General features: G+C 44.1%; 1 protein-coding gene across 1 annotated transcript in view; it reads left to right on the top strand.

The window, feature by feature from the left end:
* rno (PHD finger protein rhinoceros) overlaps positions 1-18999 on the top strand; it is an 80572-nt gene extending 61573 nt beyond the window's left edge. The window contains exon 17 of the mRNA XM_050182829.3: positions 15545-18999. Coding sequence (XP_050038786.2) covers positions 15545-18496 — 2952 coding nt within the window. The 3' untranslated portion in view covers positions 18497-18999. The remainder of the gene's footprint in view (positions 1-15544) is intronic.
* Positions 19000-21485: the final 2486 nt, after the last annotated feature.

Here is a 21485-nt window from a genome sequence, read left to right as displayed (position 1 = left end):
GAAAAGAAAAAGTTAGGGAATTGGCGTGCGTTTTAAACGTACAGACAGTGCCGTAAATATACGACATGACCATTTTTGGACTTGTTTGCGGCGCCGTATATTTACTTCATTGACCCTCAAAGGGTTAATAGGCGCGATAGCATTCAAAGATCCCTGACTGCTTCTCACGCTTCCTGGCAACTGCAGCTTATGTAAACGTAATGTTTACCGGGAAACTCTGGCGGCGAACGCCATGTATGAAGGCGAGCTTTCCGGTAGAAACGCAGCCTCTTGTGTGGGCTGCGATGCACGGAGGCGAGTGCTATCTGGAGATGTTGCAAGGAACCAGGCTCACCACTCCGTGAAAGGTAAAAATGCTGGAAAAGGGATTTGTGTTTGAGTTTCCGCGTAACTGAAGAATGTTTTCTTGTATATTCAAATTACAATTTGGCGCTATCATGTCTGTAGGTTGAATGCAAGTTGTACTTTACTTACGCATTTTACTTTGGGAAATTCAATTAGTTCAGTAACTTCTCGGTGCTACATGGAGGTCCTGCATGGTGGAGTATGTGTGGTTTGGAATGATTTTTCACGAAAAGACTTGACGCTGGATGCCGGACTTGCTGCAATATGGGGCCCTTAACACTTTCGTGTTAAAGGATGTGAGGTGCGCATGATTGAGAGTAGTAGCCGCATCAGTTTCCATGCAATACTCGCTCACCTGTCTCACGTGAAAACGCCGTCGCGCACTCAGTTTCTTATTCGGTTACCAGCAAATTTCCTCCCAAGTCGTCATCCGCTGCATTCACAGCTATCACCGCCAGACCTATTGTACCTATTGTAATAAGCATTTTCACCTATCGGTTTTACAGCGCATGAGGCCTAGTGCTGTTGGTAGCATACTGCGCTTTTTAAGTAGGTGATCATCCAAATGTGCCGCCGTTCACTGCTGCAGGCGGCGCGATGTGAGCGTCACACGTTTTCTTTCGGCAGCATCCGGTGTCACCCACCAGCTCGATTTCAATTTGGTTTCCCATCGCCATCTTAAAGCACTAGACGATAGGAAAACAAGACGTGTGTCGGGCAGCCGAAGCCCCACCAGCTTGACGCACGTCGGCCTCTCTCGTGTCTCATGCGCAACGATTCACACAACACTTCATATTATAGATGTCAACTACATTTGTTTCTGTCTAATTTTTAGTCACTTCAGATAGCATTCTTTTTTTTGGCTTAGTATGCTTTTCTTGAGTTTTTTTCCAAAGCCTATGAACGAGGTGCTACTGTATTCCACACAGCACGAATGAGGCGACTACTGTTCACATCATAAATTTTAAAATTTATGTTGTGCCATCAAAACAGAACTACTTAAAAAATTCGTAATATATGGCCTCTGAGATAGAGCAATGTGGTGTGCAGCAACAAATCTAGGAGGCAATGTACAGCTGGTGCAACTTTTCTCATTAACCCTTTGAAGGTTTTTACCGTACATGTACGGCGGCGGTTTTCTGTTCCGCAAGGTCTTTGCCATAGGGGTACGGTTTCGACCTTCTGTTTGAAATTTCGCGCCATAATGACGATCGTGCTCACTGGGAGGTGCTGCCACCTTTTAGGACTTATAAGAAGCGTTTAAAACTGATTTCTAGCTTCAGCGCGTCGTGCAGACTGCAGCAACACCCCTTTTGCGGTTTCGGTTTCGCCGCGTGATCACAACGGAGGCGCGCGAAACGTCATTTTTCTTTTTGTCGGCACTCTCTTGCAGAGGCGGAGGAAGTTGATTTCTATCTTGATTGGCGTTGCTCTTAGCCCTTTTATCACCGCCGCTCACTAGGTATTCTCGCTCTCTGCGGCAACGCGGTTTCGGTTCCTCCGCGTGATCGCAACGGAGCCGCGCGAAACGTGATTTTTCTCTTTGTTGTCACGCTATCGCAGGGGCAGTGGAAGTTCATTTCTATCTTGATTGGCGCTGCTCTTAGCTTGTTTATCACCGCCGCTCAAGAGGTATTCTCGCTCTCTGTGACAACGCGCTTACGCGAGAGGGTGCCTCAGACCGCTGACCAAGGCAGCCACACGCACGCAGAGATGTCATGTGTGCGCCAACACAACTCGTCGCTCCAAGAGAAGAACATACACGCATTTTAGGTGTGCAGACTGCGATAAGGCGCTGTGCGGGGACCCGTGTTTCAAGGAGTACCACACTCTGAAATACTATTGAACATTTTGCAGTTCTGAGTGATGCCGACACCAAAATACTGTTCCTATTTTTTTTTTACTATTTATTCCCGACTTTATAGATCTTGCGCATTCAAGATCCGCAATAAAGCAATTTGACCATCTGGAAAAGTTTTTTTCAAAATAATTCGACCCTCAAATAATTCGACCCTAGAGCGTTAAATGATTTAGAACAAATCTCAGACACAGCACCCAGCTGTTACTAATACTTTGTTTACTAAGCATCATGACAAGAATGTAAAGCAAATATGAGAATTAGTTAGAAACAATTTGGCCAAACAGTGCACTTGGTACATCATGATAGATGGTGACAACTTGATAAATGTGACGTAGGCAATGCTGGCTTTGACGATTGCCACCATGTTATTCAATGCTAGGTTCCGCTTAGATACATTAGCATTGAACACTCAATATATAAAATAGCATAAGCTTGAAAGAGCCGCAGTGTCACTTGCGTACTAGGCAGGCAGTGTGGATCGCACATCTAACGCTAAATTCTTGTGTTTGCCGCTTTGCGCTATACTCAAAGTGTCTGGTGTCCGCGCGCTGCCAGCACTTTGATTCAGCCAGCATATATACTCAAATCTAGGGTGGCCCCAAGTCTAAGCCGACCCCTGAATGTCCAAAGCCAGAAAAAATTTTTAAAACTTGCCTCGAATGTAGGCCGAACAAAAATAGTGAGGACAGTGTTCACAAAATGATAACAGCATTTATTTAATACGAACATGCTGAGCTCACTCTACGTCGCCACCACCGTGATACTTGTTATAAGCATACAGAAGCATGTCCACAAAAGATATACAGGGTGTTTCAGTGAAAAACTTTCAAATATCTTTGTGGCAGATATCGCAATTCTAGTTCATGAGGTGGTCTACTCGAAGCGGCGGACAAGACTTGCACAACAAATTGAGATGCAAACTCGACTAATAAATAAAAATTCACTAATTAAGGGTTTAACTAATTACATTATGGCCCATATTGCAATTTACAAATTCTAGCCAGGCGGATCCACTTGGAACGAATTTTCAAGATGAGACCAGAGACCAGTCTTGAGATATAAATTCCCAAACTTTGTGGAGAAATGCATTGGCGTTCCAGTTAATTTTGTTAACAAAACGTTGTTTCATGAACTGAAGCACACAAGTAACTGGAACGCTAATGCATTTCTCCGCAAAGTTCGGGAATTTATATCTCAAAACTGGTGTCATCCTGAGAATTTGTTCCAAGTGGATCCGCCTTACGAAGTCCACTGCTAGAATTTGTAAATTGCAGTGTGGGTCATAAGATAATTAGTTAATTTAGCATTTCAGTTTTCTGTGCAAGTAGTGTCCACCGCTTCGAGTAGACCGGTTCATAAACTAGAACTGAGCTATCTGCCACAGGCAACCTTTAAAAAATTTTTGAAAGTGTTCGCTGAAACACCCTGTGTAGAATTTTAGACTTACAGTGTATACTTGAACCTACCGTAAAAACCGGACTATAGGTCGGACCGGAATATAGGTCGATCCCCCTACTAACGAATTCTAAAAATGAAAAAAAAATCTTTTGCAATCGCAAAAGCACCGAAAGACACCCTTACCTTTGAAACAAATGCGACTCAGCCGGTTGCACAATCACGACAGTATTTATTTAAACGCTGCTCGCATGTGCACCTGGCCAAGTTTTTAACAATATCGTGCAACCATCGACCCGCGTGCATGTCAGCACCTTATTAACGGCGCTGAGCGGCGAAACAAACGAGATACGCGCATATGTACACATGCGCTTACTTTTGCTATTTCGCCGCTCTGTGCCATGATGATAAGGTGCTGACAAACGCGGGTTGATGGTCGCGCGATAGTGTTAAAAATTGGCCGGGTGTACAGTACACAGAAGGGCACAAAGTGCGCAAGCGCTACTCCGAATCAGAGCAACGCCTTTGACCAGAGTCATGCTAACTAGAGTCGGATGACGAGTGCTTCTCGTTGCCCAGTCCATAGGCGCGCGCGATCTCTACCGCTTTCAAACGGATGCATTGGCAGTCACAGTCACTCCGCAACCTTGTCTTCCAGTTCTGCGGCTCGCGCTGTGATCCGCCCACGAAATGACGTTTTCTTTTGGTTGCTGCAAGTTGTAATACGTTGCTTTTGCCTCCGCCACTACCGAATGCTCTTTTCGGATACTCCAAATTCGCGCTATGCCACCAGGGTGCCATGTGCTTCCACATACTTAATCGCTTTTTTCTTGAAGGTGACAGTGAATTGACGTCTGCTTCCGCTCATTTTGAAACAAAATGTGAAAAAGCAGCCTTTAACCAATACAGTCGAACCCAACTATATCGAACCCGTTTACATTGAATTATTCTATATATAGAACAATTTCTGGACAAGGTATAGTTACAATGAGTATATATAGCAAAAATTCCGCTTACATTGAACAAAAATAGCAGCGACTCCCGATATATAGAACGTCAAGCGGTGGAAAAATGTCCCCAGAAGTTGGCTTTCCCTCGCGGTGGCGGGGAAACCCGGCGGCGAGGCTCCATCCAACCGCTCTCCCTACCGTGACCGCGCTGCGTTGAGCGAGCCGTCGACACCTCCCTGCAAAAAATGATCCTGGCCCACCCGCAGCGCTTGCTCAGACAGCCAATCAGAAGCTCTTGTGCCCTCGTCGTGCAAGATAGCGGAAGTGCGAGTTGTCTCGCTGCTTTTCTGGTTCATTGTGCGTGCGTCTTATGGGCCTTCTCCCGCATTGTTGCCGTGATGAAGCAGCAGAATTCGCCTTTCATCGTGAAGCTCGAAATCATAAATCGGGTCGAACGCGGTGAGAAGTCGGGATCACCACAGCCTGCAAGATTTCAAGGAGCACTCTCAGCACGATCTTGAAAAATAAGGGGGAGATTAGGGCTAAAGCGGCCAAACTCGTGACCCGGTGCCCGTGGCGCCCAACGCGTACGCATGGCCGTGTACGAGTGGTTCATCCGAAATTGCTTCAGCCGTGCCAGCTTCCGCGTGCTCGGTGATGACTGTAAATACTGATGAATGCAACGAAGCTGTTGGCAAATCAACGGTGGACGAGTTCTTGAGTGCAAATGATGTCGTCGCGACTACGGCAGAGCCCGAAAACGAAGACTACATTGCCGACATCGTACCGAGCACAAGTGAAATTGGGCACAATGAGGAAAGCAATGACAGTCCTTTGCCCACGTCCTCCGAAGTGATTGGTGCGCTTGCACTAGTCCGGTGCTTCTGCGCGAATGCAGAAGGTGGCGGCCTCAGCTGCTCCGACTCCTTAGACAATGTGGAGAAGTGCGTGCGTCACAGGCAGCGAAATTTCCCAAGCAGAAGAAAATGCAGGACTCTTTCATGCGAAATTAAGCTAATTCCATCAATAAAGTGGTCTTATAAATGGTACGTGCTTTTATGACATCCAGTTATTTAGCAGGCTTATATCAAATTATGCTCTATATCGAACTGATAGGCGTTTTTTTACGAGTTCGATATAGCCGGGTTTGACTGCCAGTGCCACAATGTCGCCACGCTGCGCTGCTGCTGTTAACTTCATCCACCCATTGTTGCAAGACTTACGTAGTTTTTCCCAATGTCCGGTATATAAGACCAAGGTCGACTTTTCGCAATGGTTTTTTTTTTTAAAGTTGGACCTATATTCCGGTTTTTACGGTAAGCTGGCCTGCGCGCCCATGCATGTGCAGACAGTGAGGCATCGCACGTGTCGAAACGTGGCACGATTTTGGTGAACAGCTCCTCTCTGTTATTGGGCGCATATCTTATCGCTGTTATCTTCTCGTTGCGGCACGCGCAAAGGTGTCTCCCGTTGCCCCTTCCAACGACAGACGTTTTTCTCATCGATGCTGAAGTCCCACCTGGCTTACTACGCTTCTGCGGCTAGCACAACTTTTTGTTTGAAAGCGGCACTATAGTGGGCCATTGCGTTAATGCCACGTCGCACGCCGATACCATAGAACCAGCTCCAATACGACACAGGTCAAAGCGACGACATCGCTCGTGTACTTCAGTTGGCTACTGGTTTGGCTAGTAGCGGCTGTGATACTGACTTTTCTAGATGGCATTAGCTATGGACCGTATTTATCATTTTCAGTTACAAACTGCCGCATTTTTAAAATAATTCTCGAATCTAAGCCGACCCTAGAGTTTTGTATATGATTATTTGGAAAAAACTATCGGCCTAGATTTGAATAAGTACAGTACTTTAATATATCCAGTAGTTCATTATGTCTGTGTTGGTTGTATTGAGGATTGAATGTATATGTGAAGTTGTCTAAGCCTTGCTACATTAGCGTCAAACAGCCTTATGGTTTCTTATTTTGTGCTAAATCGATCTGTTGTAGAGGCTGCTGTGAACATGTGAACCAAATATTACTGGATTACATGTAGCAGGGAATTTACAGTCTGCTGTCAAACTCTGCAAAAAATAGCTTGCTCTTGCTTCTGCAATGTCGTCGTGCAGCATCATTGAAAGCAGCTGGCCCACCAACGCTATTGGCTGATTTCGTGATCACAAGAGCATTCTCAGAAATACATGATTGCCAATTTTGAGTTAACTAAATGAAAAACATATATGTCTGTGATCTCAAAAAGACAGAAAAATCGTTTCATCTTTGCATTGTGCGCAGCTGCGTATGCTTCATGCGGCCGCCACGGGTTGCCACGATGAGCCCTTTCGTCACCACGACACTCAATTTTTGGCTAGGGTTTTACCCTCGTGGCTTCTGTGTAGCTTCCAGCGTACACACCAGCGGAGATGAAAGGAGAGAGAAAGATAGCTATCAGTGCTATAGCTTCGCTTATAGTTGAAGGGTTCAAAAAATGTTTGCGACATGACATTTGTGAGGCGACATCCTTTGTTAGTGAGGCCATTCTGTGATTAGTTACAAAGTGCTTCAGGGTCCCTTTAATTGGTCTGTCTGTATTGTATAGCAATGATGTATTAGCCTCACTTAGCCTCTGATTTCTACTAAAATACTGTTTTCAGAATGTTCTTGGAACATGCAGCAAGTGTTCTCAGAACATTGCATATAAAAAGAACTCTTTATCAGAAATAGTTATTTATGGTGAGTTAATGCGAGAGCGAACGTTACGACAAGTCCACTTGTCGAAACATTGGCTGCCACTTTTACCTCGTTCTTGTTTTGCTCATCGCCTTACTGCCATAATGTCACATAGATCTAGCAGCATGCATATGAACAGCTGCGGAGACGCTTCTGCACTGGAAATTATGTGGTACAATGGATTGTTTGTTGATGTCAAACGTTTACCTGCTCTATATAAACATTCTGCAGTAAGTACTATGTGAAACATTCGAAAATAAAAAAACAAAGAAAAAAATACATACTAGTTACTAGCATGAACAAGACTAACTGAAAATAAGGTGGGACAGGACAGAATGCTAGACTTCATCTGACAAGCTTTATTCCGAAAAACATGCAAAGAGCTCACCACCGTATGCTCAAATAAATGCGCGGACAGAATGTGCCACATAAGAGACTACCAAATGCACAATGAAGGCGATAAGCGTCCACAACACGCCATTACGAAGCATTCAGCAGGTTCTTTTCAAGATACACTTCTTTATCAGTGAGTGCCAGTGATGGAGCGCTTAAGCATTCATCAGCAGCTTTCGAAATGCAAAACGCCTCAAATATTTCCCTGTCTAACTGCCTGGTGAACTGTTTAAGCACTTGCGTGTTATGAAAACACGGGGAGAATTTACAGGTACATATTCAGCAGTGGTCAGCCAATTGGCCAGCGCCTGCTAGAGCGCTTACATCGTTCCGGTGCTTCCTAAGCTGGTCATTCAGGCACCTGCCTGTTTGTCAAATATAGAACTTTCCTGGGAACTGAGGTGTGGGGGTAATATACAAGTTTCCACTTCCCTGTGGAAGTGGAGCTTTTTTTCCATCACCAGGTCTGGCCATTTTGAGCTGACAAGAGCAATGCATACAATGCATGCATACGATCGTGTCTGCTAAGAATTATCGCTATGCGCCATAGAAAGAACTGAAATTTCAAACTAAATGCTGTTCGCCCTTCTCGTGGGCATAATGCTCCAGGACAAGGGGATGATGTATAGTATCAGCAAGTGCGCCTACGTACTACATGTCTATGCTGTGACATTGCTCATAGTGACATGTGACACATGAGAATTATTCAAGGCAACATTTGTCATTTGTGTAATCTGTTGCTTCAGTAGGCGAATTAAAACTTAGATAAATAATAAAACACACGAACCGAATGTCTGCGTGTTTTTGTCTTAATTCGCACCGCAGCAAGAGAGATGTACTTTCGTTTCATCTGCTTATTCGCACACCATGCAGTCATGTGCACTGTGAACAAAACTACTAGAGTGTTTTAGTTGAGCGTCTTTACGGTACGCTCCACTCCGAGCGGCCCCGCTAAACCACAGCGGAGCGGCGGGCGATTTTCATGCTTTAGTTATACGTTTAGCGTAGCGGAGCGGACCTTTCGTAGTTGCAGCGCCCCCTGGCTAAATTCAGGGTAATGAAAGAAAATAAAAACACTTTATGATCGCTCTTATATATATATACATATGTACGTTTTACGGTATAACTTATTTCTCCATGAAGTATCTAGACGTGCGCTTGTAATGCGTTACCGGTCCATTTTATCCAATGGAAAATAAAGTGCCGTCTTGGGGAACGCCACGTGTTAGCCAGCGCGCTTGCTTTCTGCATCCAATCCGTTCTGACGCCAACGCTAGCCAAAGTGCTGCCCGGCACTATAGCGGCACGCTCCGCTCACGCAGCTTCTAAGCGGACCGTGTTCCTCGCTCCGCTATCCCGCTTACGGCTAAGCGGACGGCGCATGCGCATGCGCGCTTTCGCTCGGCTTAACTGCTTAGCGGAGCGTAAACACGCTCAACTAAAACACTCTATTTTCTGCTGTGTTCCAGCCTGCGATCACACTCTGTGATCCTCTTGCGTCTGCCTCCGTGTTCGTGTAGCACTGACTTGTACCACTAGTTGGGCGTTGTCATGCACAGTGTGCAAAATAGCGCGCTGCGTAAAACAAAACAGACGGAACAGCTCGCACGCGACCATCGGCGGAAGTGCATTGCGCAGCAAAAACGCGAGGGGGAAAAGAAGAATAGAAGGCGGGGCCCTTGACGTATGCATTACGCAGTTATCGAGCTCTGATGTGAGAGAACGCAGGGAAGGAATTTCGCTTGCGGAGGCTAGACTGGGCAAGTGGAGAGAGTGTCCTTGTTGGCAGTGACACTCGCCTCCTGAAATCATGGGTTTGTGGTACTACAATATTTCTGTGTCGGCTATTAATGAACCAATTTGAAAAATTCTTGTGATAGAATGCTGCGTAGAAGGCATGCAACAACTTCCAGCATGTAACCAAAATTTGCTATGTGGCCTGGTGAAGGGCCCTTTAAGTGGTAGCCAACCTGCTGGAGAGCTCTGCCTTGCTTCGTTGAAATTAATCTTTCCCTCTGTGATATTAGCATTGCAGACACGAGTTCTTCGTAGCTGTTATACAATCCTAGCATCTCAACTCTTAGTTCCTAGCATTGGTGGGTAGTCCAATTGCCAATTTGTACGTTGCTTTTATCATTGCGTTAATTTTGGCTGTTTTGGTATTGGTTAGTCTTTGGGATGGGAGACTAAATTATTCTGCTGATCACAAAAGCCTGTAGAAGGTGTAGGGTCTCTTCCTCTCTGAAGCTTTGCCTTTTTCGCATGACTCTGTGTATCGCACTACTTCCGTGATCGTCTTTCTGAGTGTTCCGATTGTGTGGTCTACTGTGCTGTTTTGTATCCACAGGCCTAGGATTCTTAACTTATGCACTTCGCTGATGGTTTGGCCATGGAGTTTGAGCACAGTATTGCGACGGTTGCTGTCAGTTCATTTTGTGCTCAACTTCAATGTTGAGCAGTATTTTCGGCTGATATCTTTCGGTTTTACATGACTTGGCAACGGATGCAACAGTATAATCGGTTGCCAGGGTTTCTGGCGCTGTGCCCAACTCGCTATCTGTGCACAGTGCGAGGAATGCTGTCAGACGCATACTTTGACAAGTTAGATGCAGAGTCTCGCGAAAGTGATAGTAGTATTGGTAAAAGTGATTGCTTGAGAGTACAGTCCCTGTATGCTTGGTATCTGTAGCCTGTTCGCAACAGCATAGTTGGCAACAACAACATGCTAATTTCATTATGAAACATTAAAAAAAAGAAAAGTCCTATTCTGTGAAGGCAAATTCTGCATGTCCCGTTTTTTCTGATCTAGAACATGGGGATATGTTGTATACTTACTTTATAATTGGCCGCGTGTTACATCCAGGTGCGCTTTCAGTTTCTTACTTCAAGCCCACGAAAATTTGGCATGCATTAGAATTGAGTAAATACCAGAGATAAAGTACTTGTTACTGCCAAGTTGGTGCTTGAGTTGGTGTACTATGTGATTTCTTTATGGTTGATGTGATCACTGTGGACGAACGGAGCAGTAGAGAGAGGCAGGCGCTTGTTTTGGGCCCCTGTCACTTGCCCACCTTTCCTGTAATTTCTTGCATGTTGTTGATAGAACACCTAAAGCAGTAAAGTACAGCTAACTGTTAACTGCTGTAAGTGCCGACAGTCTGGTGCTGCAAGGATTGGCTGCACCTGCCCTCAGGATCGACTCAGGTGTAGGCCTGGGAGCGTTGGCAATACATGCTAGCATGCAAAGCTAACTGCCGCCAAAAAAAAAAAAAAAACATGTGCGAGTGTTTGTTTGCATCTTCCTTCCAATTTTTTTTCCTGATAAGGTTTTGTGCTGCTGTAACTCTGTAAGACTTTTTGAACTCCCAAAGTGCACTCTTGGGAACCTTTAGCTCGGGGCCAACTTCAATTTCCCTTTTCAAGTACATGTAAAATCCAGAACTGTTTTATGAAACAACCACTGGATTGATGTGAATCGTTTGTGGCACTTGAGAGAGAAAGTTAAATTCTAGCAACTCTGGGAGGCAAAATTTCTGTTTGGGACCTTGAGTTCTGTAAAAAAGAAATTTGCACAAAAAGCATGAAGTTCAGTATTCATAGTTATGCACCAATAATAGATATCACAATTCTGTAAAATGTATCTTTAGAGCATCTATAGTGGACAAATTTGAAGTGAGAATTTAAAACTTACATGAAATTGCTACAATGTTTACGAGGGTCTTGCAAAAAGTTTTACTTGCAAATACGTCAAGTTTGTCCTCTTTAGATGTAGTATTAGACTCAATTTACAGAATTGTGATAGCGTTTCTTATTGCTTATTGCAACACTTCACCATGCTCCAGTCACCGATACTCATCTCTCCTTACGAGTACTGCAGTCCTTGTATAAATGCATGCTGGTAGAAGCTTGAACTTCCGTTTATGCCTGTCTGAGAAGTCCTACAAAAGGGACGCTTAAAAGAAAACTTATTTTAGTTGTATTAGTAAATTACCCTTCTACAACACCGAAAAAAGGCTACTGTTAGCTTGAGAAAAGGCAATACAAAAGATATGTTGCGATGCCATCTTGAAGTTCCTGCACTTGCTTGACAAGGATTTCGACAGCGCTTACTCTTGCCTAGTTAATTATTTATCAGTTAAATAAACTGCATTGTGTTAAAAAAAGCAGCTAATGACGGAACTGAGCAGGCCTCAAGAACCTTTACTCAGCCACAGTGGCCTAAATACTAAAGAAAAGCACTTCGACATTCATGACATCACAATGATGTACCAGCGTTGTGGTATGGGCTCGAAATTCAAGAAATTACACTTTGATCTTCATTTCTTTTTGTAATAATTAAAAAGTAACGATAACATTAACAGAAATGAGTTTTAAGAAGAAGCTTTAGCTCGGGTGCTCCTATCCAAGTACATGTAAAACGAGAATTCGTTTTTTTCGCCAGCCACTACACCAAATTTGATGAGGTTTGTTGCATTTAAAAGAAAAACTTAAAATCTAGTGACTGTTAGTTTCGAATTTTTTATTTAGGTCATCAATTTTTTATTAAAAATTGGCACAAATAAACAAATTTCAGAAAACGAAACTATCAAGTTTACAACTCTGGTAACCCAGCAAGGAAAGATGATATCACTATTCTGTTAATTGTATGTGACGGTACATCTAAAGTGGACAAAATTGATATCTTACGCATGAATCTAAAGAAATTCAATAATATGGAAATACAGCTTTCGCAAAACCCTTGTGCACAACGTAACTAATTCATGTAAGAAATGAATTCAAAAAATCAAATTTGTCCGCTTTGAATGTTCTAATAGATGCCGTTTACAGAACCGCAATATCTGTTGATGAAGAGCTATTAATTTGTAAACTTCGTGCGTCTATTTTTTCGAACTTTCGAATTCTTTAACAAAATTTTAACAAAGTTCATGCCTTAAATTGAAATTCCGTTTCCATCAGTCTCTAGAACTTACCTTTCTCTCTCAGATGCAAAAAATTTCATTAAAATCGTCTTATCTCAGAAGAGCGGTTTTGCGTTTTACATGTATTTGAATAGGCCGCATCAAAGTTGGGCCTGAGCTAAAGCTTCCTCTTAAAAGAGTCCGTTATCAGTCTAAATTGATTTAGTGTTTCTCTTCAGTGTCCCTTGAAGGGCCTTTGATGGTCGTTCCCAGGGATTGCAGCTTCAGCTCTGAGCATGTGTTATGAGCAAGCCAGTGGGTGCATGTGCTTGCACTCTGTTATTAAAACTTCAGTACAGGCTAGTGTTGCTTATTATCAGCTGCTAGCAGTGTTTTTCAAAACCACAATAAATATATAAACAACCCTTCAACTAGTCTTTAGTTACTCGCCTTGCAGTTTGAGTGAGTGCCATCAGTCTGGATGAGGTTTTTTGTATGCAGTGGCACCAGATGATGCACATTTTTACCAGGTGATTGAATGTCTAGCCTACAAATTTTGCTAAGGTACCTGGATTCTTCAGAGTTATCAATACATTTGTTTCTTAGCTCATGGCAACATGGCTACAATAGTGATGAGAAAAAGAAAGAAAAAAAAAACACCTGGGAGTGCATTTAAGACCCAAATGGCACTTTGTTTTGCAAAATAGTTTTTTTGAACGTGCAGGCACTGCTGATCAGTCTTTGCTGCAGATATCAGTCTTGGAAAACTAATTGCAGAATGCTCACTTTTGAAGGCACATGGTGACAAAGAGAAATCACAAATGAAAATGTTGTCAAAGAACATACTCAATGCACACAAATGCGCATAGTGAAGTAAAAAAATGAAAAAAGTGTGAGCAAATACTTATAGCAAAGAAACACCGTCCAAACAGATCAAATAGCTCATCACTAAAAGAGTTGTTTCAATGGCACTTTTCAATTCACACTTCAAGTGGATCAGACAAATTTTGCATGCACCGACAAGGACAAGTTAAAATAAATTGGTTGTATCAGCTTGTTTGGCTGAACATGTGGGCTTATAATTATGTCAGCGCTTTCGCTTTTGGCTACTTTGTGTCAAAGTAGTTACTTTTGAGTCCTTTTAGCTGTGAAACATTTGGCTCCACATTGGCTTGTCTACTGTTTGTTACTTTTGAGGTCAATATTGGGTAATGCTGCAGTGGCATTATATTGTGGTTATGGTTGGATATTGCATAGTACTTGGCCAGGCGCTGTGCATGCACTTGCTGAAGTCCTGCTTTTTTATCTTTCGTGTTGTCAAATTGTAGTATTAAGTTTTCATTTAAATGTGTCTCGTATATACCTTTAATGAAGTTCAGTATTGGTACAAGTGGTGGCTATTTAGTTTGTTTGGTTACTGTATTACTTTCTGTTACCTTGGTTGGCTTTTTTTATGCTTGTTCTTTTTCTACAGTTCGGAATTTTTTCCCTTTTTTAAGTGTGTTGTGAGGAGAGAGTGGTCTGTCGTAATCGTGACAGTGTGTACGGGAGCTGGCAACCCTTGTTTGCAGCCTGCGTCTGTTAGACAAGCATGTAAGAAGTGGCATTGTACTCATCATTCGACTTACCAGCTGATAAGTCATCTCAGCCAATGTGCATAGGTGTTCCTTTTTTGATGAAAGCCTTCAGCCTTTTAGGAAGCATGCCTCAACGCATATATTCTAGGAGAAAGACAGCCAGTGCGTCTTAGTGCAAGAGTGAAAACAACAGTAAAAACAAAGGTCAGGTACAAAACAAATTAACGCACACTTTGCATTATACTTAGAAGCAGCATGTATCATCCCCACGCAGAGGGATCAGTGGCTTTATTCATGGTGGTCAGATTAACTAGGCAAATAAGTTAGTGTTCTTCTAAATATTAAGCCCAAATAAGTGGCTCTGCATAAAGGCCCAACCACACACAGCTAATTGTACAGGCCTGGCTACGTGTCATGCATCTGCAAGGCCGTACACGTTTGTCCTACATGTCTAGAGAGGGGAGAGGTGCAGGTCATGTGTGCATCAGGCACTGCTTCATTTTGAGCGTCATTTTGAGCGTACGCGGTTGGAGTGGTGCGCCATTGTCGTGGTCGGCATGTAAACTTCCGACTCAGTTTTGGAAACGGGTGGTTGTTGTTTCGAAGTCGTTCTGACACATAGAGAGTCACCACTGGATCTTTGTCGCACGAAGACAATGGACGCTATCAATAATTAATTCCTGGTTGCCTGCATTGGGGTTCAGCCTTTACTTTGGCTGGCGAAGCACAAGTACCATAAGAATCGGCACGTGATAAGGTGATTGTGGGCCGAGATGGCGAGACATGTTATGCCTAACGCTGCCATAACAGGCAAGTGATCAAAATTTTATACAGGTGTTGTATACTGCGATCGAGCCTGATCGAGATCAGATATCTCTATCACAATTGCCTCTTTTGCAAAAGTTATGAATAAACTTTCCCCAAACACAAGCATTTCCCCAAAAGGTGATCTAGCAGCACTGTGGTATGCGCACTGAAGCGCTCACGTGTGCGCGTATTGTGTGGGTGCCTGCCCTGCCCCTCTTCACATGCATACAGGATCAGAGACACGTGCACACACACGAGATTAGTAAGACACATATTCCATGCTCCGTGTGGTTGGGCTTTAATAATCGTGGCTCTGCAAAGCAGCTTGCAAATAAGCCCAAGACAAGAAGTGTATTTCATCTGAAGAATCTCTTTACATTTTGATTAAAAGCACCCATTGTACAAGTGTGAACGTCGGCAAAAAAAAAAAAAAAAAAGCTTGCTTGTGAGAGGAGAATATACAAGTTAATCAGTGATGATGCTTGTAATTCGTGTGAATAGTCCACTTATAACAAGGGCGGGATGCTTTCCTTTGTAATACTTCTGATGCTCTTGGGATGACTAACCTTTTCGCTGTACTGTGGATCTTGCAGGTGCGGAACCTTTGCTACATGGTGTCAAGGCGAGAAAAGATAGCCAAGTCTCTGCTCAGAATAAGGGAAGAGATCTTTGAGCACCAGGTGGCAATGCTGAAGCCGGGAGGACCCAAGATGAGCGAGCGTGAGCGGGAGGCTGTTATTCTGTCTGGCCAGAGCGAACATGTTTATGACCGGCTGGTGTCTCAAGACCCGTCGAGCCCCAAGCCGTGCCTGCGACTCCTTTTGGATGCACTTGAAGGTCGGGAGGTGCCAAACCTGTATGGCCTTACAAGGAAACCACCTAGCACGCCTACTAGGCTCCCAAACCCTTATGCCAAACAGTACGTCAACGGGCTTCGGTCACGGAGACTGTCCATGATGGGTGGGGCTGGGGAGTCCGAAGGCTGTGTTGCGCAAGATGAAGACAGCCAAGGTACTGCTGACTCTGCAACAACAGTTTCCGGCAGAGGGTACACTGCTGCTGATCAGTTGTCGACGAGGCCAGTGCAGAAAGCAGCTGCGCTGGAAACACTCTCTGAGGAACAACTTGAGGCTGGTGAAAAGGAATGTGGTCAGTCAGCAGGCGGAGAGAACAATCTGAGCAGAGGGATCGCAGAGGCACAGCTGAAAGCTAATCGAAGTCATAGGCTGGAAAGTGCAGAAGACACCTTGAGTACTTCGTCTAGGAATGAAATCAGAAAAGAGGACCTCAGTGACGCTGAAGGCAGGATGTCCACTCGAAGCCGAAATGCTGATACTATGAATGAAATTGGCGACGCCGAAGGCAGGATGTCTACTCGAAACCGAAACCCTGACACTGTGAATGAAATTAGTGACACTGAAAGCAGGATCCCTACTCGAAGCCGAAATGCTGATACTGTGAATGAAATAAGCGACACTGAAAGCAGGATGTTTACTCGAAGCCGAAACCCTGACACTGTGAATGAAATTAGCAACACTGAAAGCAGGATGTTTACTCGAAGCCGAAACCCTGACACTGTGAATGAAACTAGCAACACTGAAGGCGGGATGTTCGCTCGAAGCCAAAGCGCTGACACCGTGACTGAAATTAGTGATACTGAAGGCAGGATGTCCACACGAAGCCAAAATGCTGATACTGTGAATGAAATTAGCGACACTGAAAGCAGGATGTCTACTCGGAGCCGAAACGCTGATACTGTGAATGAAATGAGAAAGGAGGACCTCAATGACACTGAAGCCAGGATGTCCACTCGAAGCCGAAATGCTGACACTGTGAGAAACGCCATTAAGGAAGAGATCGGGACAGAAGATCATGCCGAGGTTGAGTGCAAAGCACAAACAAGGAGTCGAAGGCTCGGGTCTGTTGATTATATGAGAAGCGCATCAAAAGGCGAAACAAGGAAGGATGAAATTGGTGTTGTAAATAACAGGACACCAATGCGAAGTCGAAGGCCCGAAATGGATCAGTTAGCAAGGAGTCCGTCTTCAACTGAAAAGAAAGATGACCTCTTTGACATTGGCAACAGAACACCAACTCGTAGTAGAAGGCTGGAAGCTAGTGATGGTATGCTGAAAGGTTCACTCAGAGGTGACACAAAGGAAAATGAACAAGAGGACGCAGGAAGCAAAACTCCAACAAGAAGCCGACGATGTGAGATTTTAGATAATAGTGTGCGTAGCTTACTTAAAAGTGAAATGCAGCAAAAAGGACCGATGGAATTGGAATGTAAGGTGCCTTACCGAAGTCGAAGGCATGAGCAGAAAACTGGATTTGATGAGCAGAAGTGTCTGTTTCGAAATGAAGGCAAGAGAGGAGAGTCAACAGACATAAGGAGCAGAAGTTCAAGTAGAAGTCGAAGATGTGATACAAAACTTGAAGTTGCCCAGGAAGTGATCGGAGCATCTAGGACAACGGAGGGTCAAGCTGATGAAATTGGGAAAGTAGAATGCAAGCCTCTTGTTCGGGGTCGGAGGCTGGAGGTCAAAAATGAGGTGGCTGATGAAGGGGTGAGAAGTGTGTCCAGACACGAGGCAAAAAAAGGTGAAACTGATGGCAGAGTGAGCATGCGAAGTCGGCGGGCCGAAGCAGTTGAAGCATGTGATGACCTTTGCAATGTTGTGCTCAGAAAAGAAGTTAAAAAGGATGACGCCGTAGAGCAGGAAAACAGGTCGAACTTTGGTCGCACTACCCGACTCTCTGAAGCAAAGAGTGAGCTAGGGTTGCATGAAGCAAGAGAGGTCTTAGAGAATCGAGATGCAGGAGATGATATTGGAGCAAAAGGCAGCAGCAGAAGTCGGCGGTTGAGGAAACGAATGACAGCTTGCTCAGAGGAAGGAGAGCACCCACAGTTGGCCACCTTGGCCTCCCTTTGCGAGTTTCCTGAAGAACTCAACGACGTGGGTCGCTGCACCCGCAGCAGCACCATGCAGAAGCAGGAGAATGCTCAGAGTCTCGAGGAGGCCAGCTCGCGCGAGCCTGCAGAAGGCAGGCAAGGCGTGGCCACTGCAAACAGCTATGTGAAGCACACATCAGACGAGAACATGCCCAAGAGGCCCGAGCGACGTGATAGACGTGACAGTGTCACATGCAGTGTGCTGCTTCCCGAGGCCCTGTCGCAGCCTCGTGCATCGCTGAGTGGCTACAGGATTCCGAAGAAGGCCAAGGCTCCCAACGGGGTGCTGGAGGACCGACGTGGAAGCTCTCCAGTGTCTCCTCTGCACGAGGTGCCCAGCCACTGCTATGTGGGCAGTGACGGCTACACTAGAGGGCGATCGCATGTGGCCAACGTTAGGCGGCCCGTGTTGGGACACCACTGTGAGGGCAGAGGGGGAGCGTACGTCGAACGATGGAAGCACGACTTGGACTACGGTGGTCCCACAGGCAACTCAGCAACGTCCGAGTGGGCAGGAAAGTTAGAGGTGAAGGAGAATGGGAGTCGTTACTCTATGCGCTATCGGCCCAAGTTTGGCGGCAAGGACAGTTAGCCTCTTCTTCATGTAACCTGCAGATTCCGCATGTATGATAACATTGTCGTATAATGTACATACTCATTGCTCATATGTTGTTACTTTCCTGCATTCCGCCTTTGACTCCACACCAATATTTTCTTTTTTTTTCATCTCTGTAGTTAGAGTTCAAAGTGCTGAATGGAGTCTGTGTTCTATTTTGCTTTTAATTTTTGTTCCCACCTTTTCCCAACTACCTTATTCTTTTGTTTTTATCCTATAAAGAAAGAAAAGGCAAATTATCTGAACGCTCTGCCCACCTGTGGTGACATTAATGAAAATGTATTTTTACAGTGACACTTGATTGGTACTGCTCAGATTTGGCAGCAATTTGCACTGTCAAAATATAACGACTGTACAGTTTAAACTGCAGTGAATTTTAGCATTTGTAAATATGCCAAGTGTACAGTGTTTTAGTGTTGTTTAAAAATAAACTGGGCTCTTTTACTCCTTTGCAGGGAGCAAGGAGCTTTGGTTCATGACTTGTCATTTTTGCACTTCTTGTGGCTCATCTTTGACAACAAACTTCATCTTAGTTATGTATGCATGTGCACACACAAAATAATTGTGTAAAATTTCCATACTTCAAGTTACAAGTTCACAACATTGCAACTTCACTTAACTGAAAATTCATGTGAAGCTTTAATTTTTTGCTGCAGCGTGGCAAGGCATCTGCACTCTAAAAGGTGATGAGGCATGCAAGATGCTCATCGTTTGCCATATGTCTAAGAGGTGTGAAGGACTGACTACCTTGTTCACACAATGTTTATGATAAGAGAACAATTAAGTCATTGGAGAACGAGGTCAGTCTTTATGGCATTGTTGCTGTTGCCATGATAGTTTGTAGGCTAGTTTGACTTTCAGCTGCAATGTTTCTCAATCAATGAGCACAATAAAAAGTTCCCAACACACTTACAAGACTACTATACATACATGCCATTCTTTTGAGGCCATATTCAATAGTCTGTATTGATAAAGCATATTGCCAACGAAGTTAAACAGTAAAGTTTTGTCTCACTATATGAATCAGTACAATAAACTGCATGTACCGAAAGCCACATGCTTGGCTCTGTTTTCAGTTATGCTTAAGTGTGCACTTTTGTGGTCACTCTGTAGCTTCATTGCTTTAGCAGATCATCACAAAGGCAAAGAAGCAACTTTATTCTCAGATACCGTGTGGAGAGTCCAAGCATACCTTTTCATTTTCTGGAAATATTGCTCAACATTTCAACAGAAAAGAAAAATACTAGAATTCCATAAAATTGCTGAAAATTTTCAGAATTGTGAAGGAAGTCACAGTAATGAAGAAGGTGAAGTCTCAGTTCGTTTTCCTCTTGCTGTGGCTGTGCATTAGAGGACTTTATGTCACTGTTGAGCAGGCAAGCGGACTGGTGTGGCCATCTACTGACATGCGATATGCAAAGCAGCTAACATGGAGAGTAACCCACCTAGTGGAGATGCCCTTGTCCAGTTGTATTTCTTTTACTGATAGCCAGGCACTTCGACGAGAGCAACTTTCTCGTATGTGTACTAGGAAAGTACAGAAGCCTTGTTTTACAACACAGAAAACGCGATGTGATCTTGTCAAATTTGACCCTGAAGTGATAAGTCTAGATGTGCAACTGTAAACTCGCAACTCACGTGTTCTAAGGGCAGGCAGCTTGCATGCGAGTTCACCTATCCACGCTTTGTCTGGAACTCTCGCAGGACAGTGTCCAGAAAAAATTGTTAGCCATACAAATATGCTTGCAAGTACAACAAGATGGAAGAATGGCTTTAAGCTGCAAAGTAGTACTGTACTCTTCCCATGCATGTGGCGGGGAACAAAGTGGTCAACAAGAACGATGACTTTCACAATTCTATGGGCAGTAACTCGTTAGCAGAGGCACGCCACGGGGTGCTGCACACTTGACACCAGATAATTCGCTACATTTATGTACTCCGAATCCAGTGCCTGTGCTGCTATATGTCGGACAAACATTCACTTGCCCTCCATGTCAGCTTTGCTGCACAGATTGCTTTCAGTTTCATATGGTAGTTTGGTGACATGTTTATGCTAGTTAAGTTGATGACATCACATTACTTAGATGATCCCATCACAGTGTATATGATAGCTAAAGCATTGACTTGCAATATGAATATGCACGAGCAAAGGCAGAAATGAGGGAAACCACAATGTGCTGCCTAATGTACTGGTGGCGTTGTGGAGCACTGCATTGATTTTGAAGGTGTTCTATTGTGTAGGACGGTGTGCCACCTTTAAGGCCTGCTGAAATGCGGCAAAAGTTTCCAATTTTGTTATGTTCTGGCATTTGGTGACACATTTGAAAGAGACATTCAAAAAGACAACCTTGGGCTTTCATTTTGTCAGTTAATGAACTTTCCTTTTCTGCCAAAGATGCAAAAGATAGCTTTTAATCAATACCAGTTAAAGTGATTCGTTCTTTCTTCTTGTTTGGGAATGCTTCAGTGATCTGTTTTACAGCTGAAAGCCTATGTATAGGAATGTCGATAAGCAGGTATCCATGTGCAACACAATAGCAGTTGGCTGCATAGTGTGGTTAGGAAAATAAAAGCCAAATAAGAGATGGAGGAAGTGGAAATTGAGCTGGACAGCTGGGAGTGCATTAATTGAGATCTGAACATGCTGTGGACCTTTCCAATGAAAGCTCTGGGCATCACCATAATGCCCTCTGGACTGCAGTGAACCCTTGTGAACCTCATTCAAAAGCTCTACAAATGCGACAGCACATGCAGTTTGTGCTTGCATAGAACAGTCTCCCCTCGATAGGAAGGAAAGAGGTAAGTGCAGTTTCCAAGGCTCCCGACTATAGTGCTTCTGAGAACAGCAGAGCAGGAACTTGCAACATCAGTGAGTAGACTGCTTGCATTCAAGCACTCAAAGCAAACTAGCCAATGACAGGTAGGAAAACGCAATTAGTAAGCTAAAATCTTGTAATAAAAAGCA

Source organism: Dermacentor andersoni, chromosome 4, assembly GCF_023375885.2.
Source record: "Dermacentor andersoni chromosome 4, qqDerAnde1_hic_scaffold, whole genome shotgun sequence".
NCBI classification, from domain to species: Eukaryota; Metazoa; Arthropoda; class Arachnida; order Ixodida; family Ixodidae; genus Dermacentor; species Dermacentor andersoni.
Note: the sequence above shows the minus strand (reverse complement) of the source record. Positions and strands in the feature narration are given on the sequence as shown.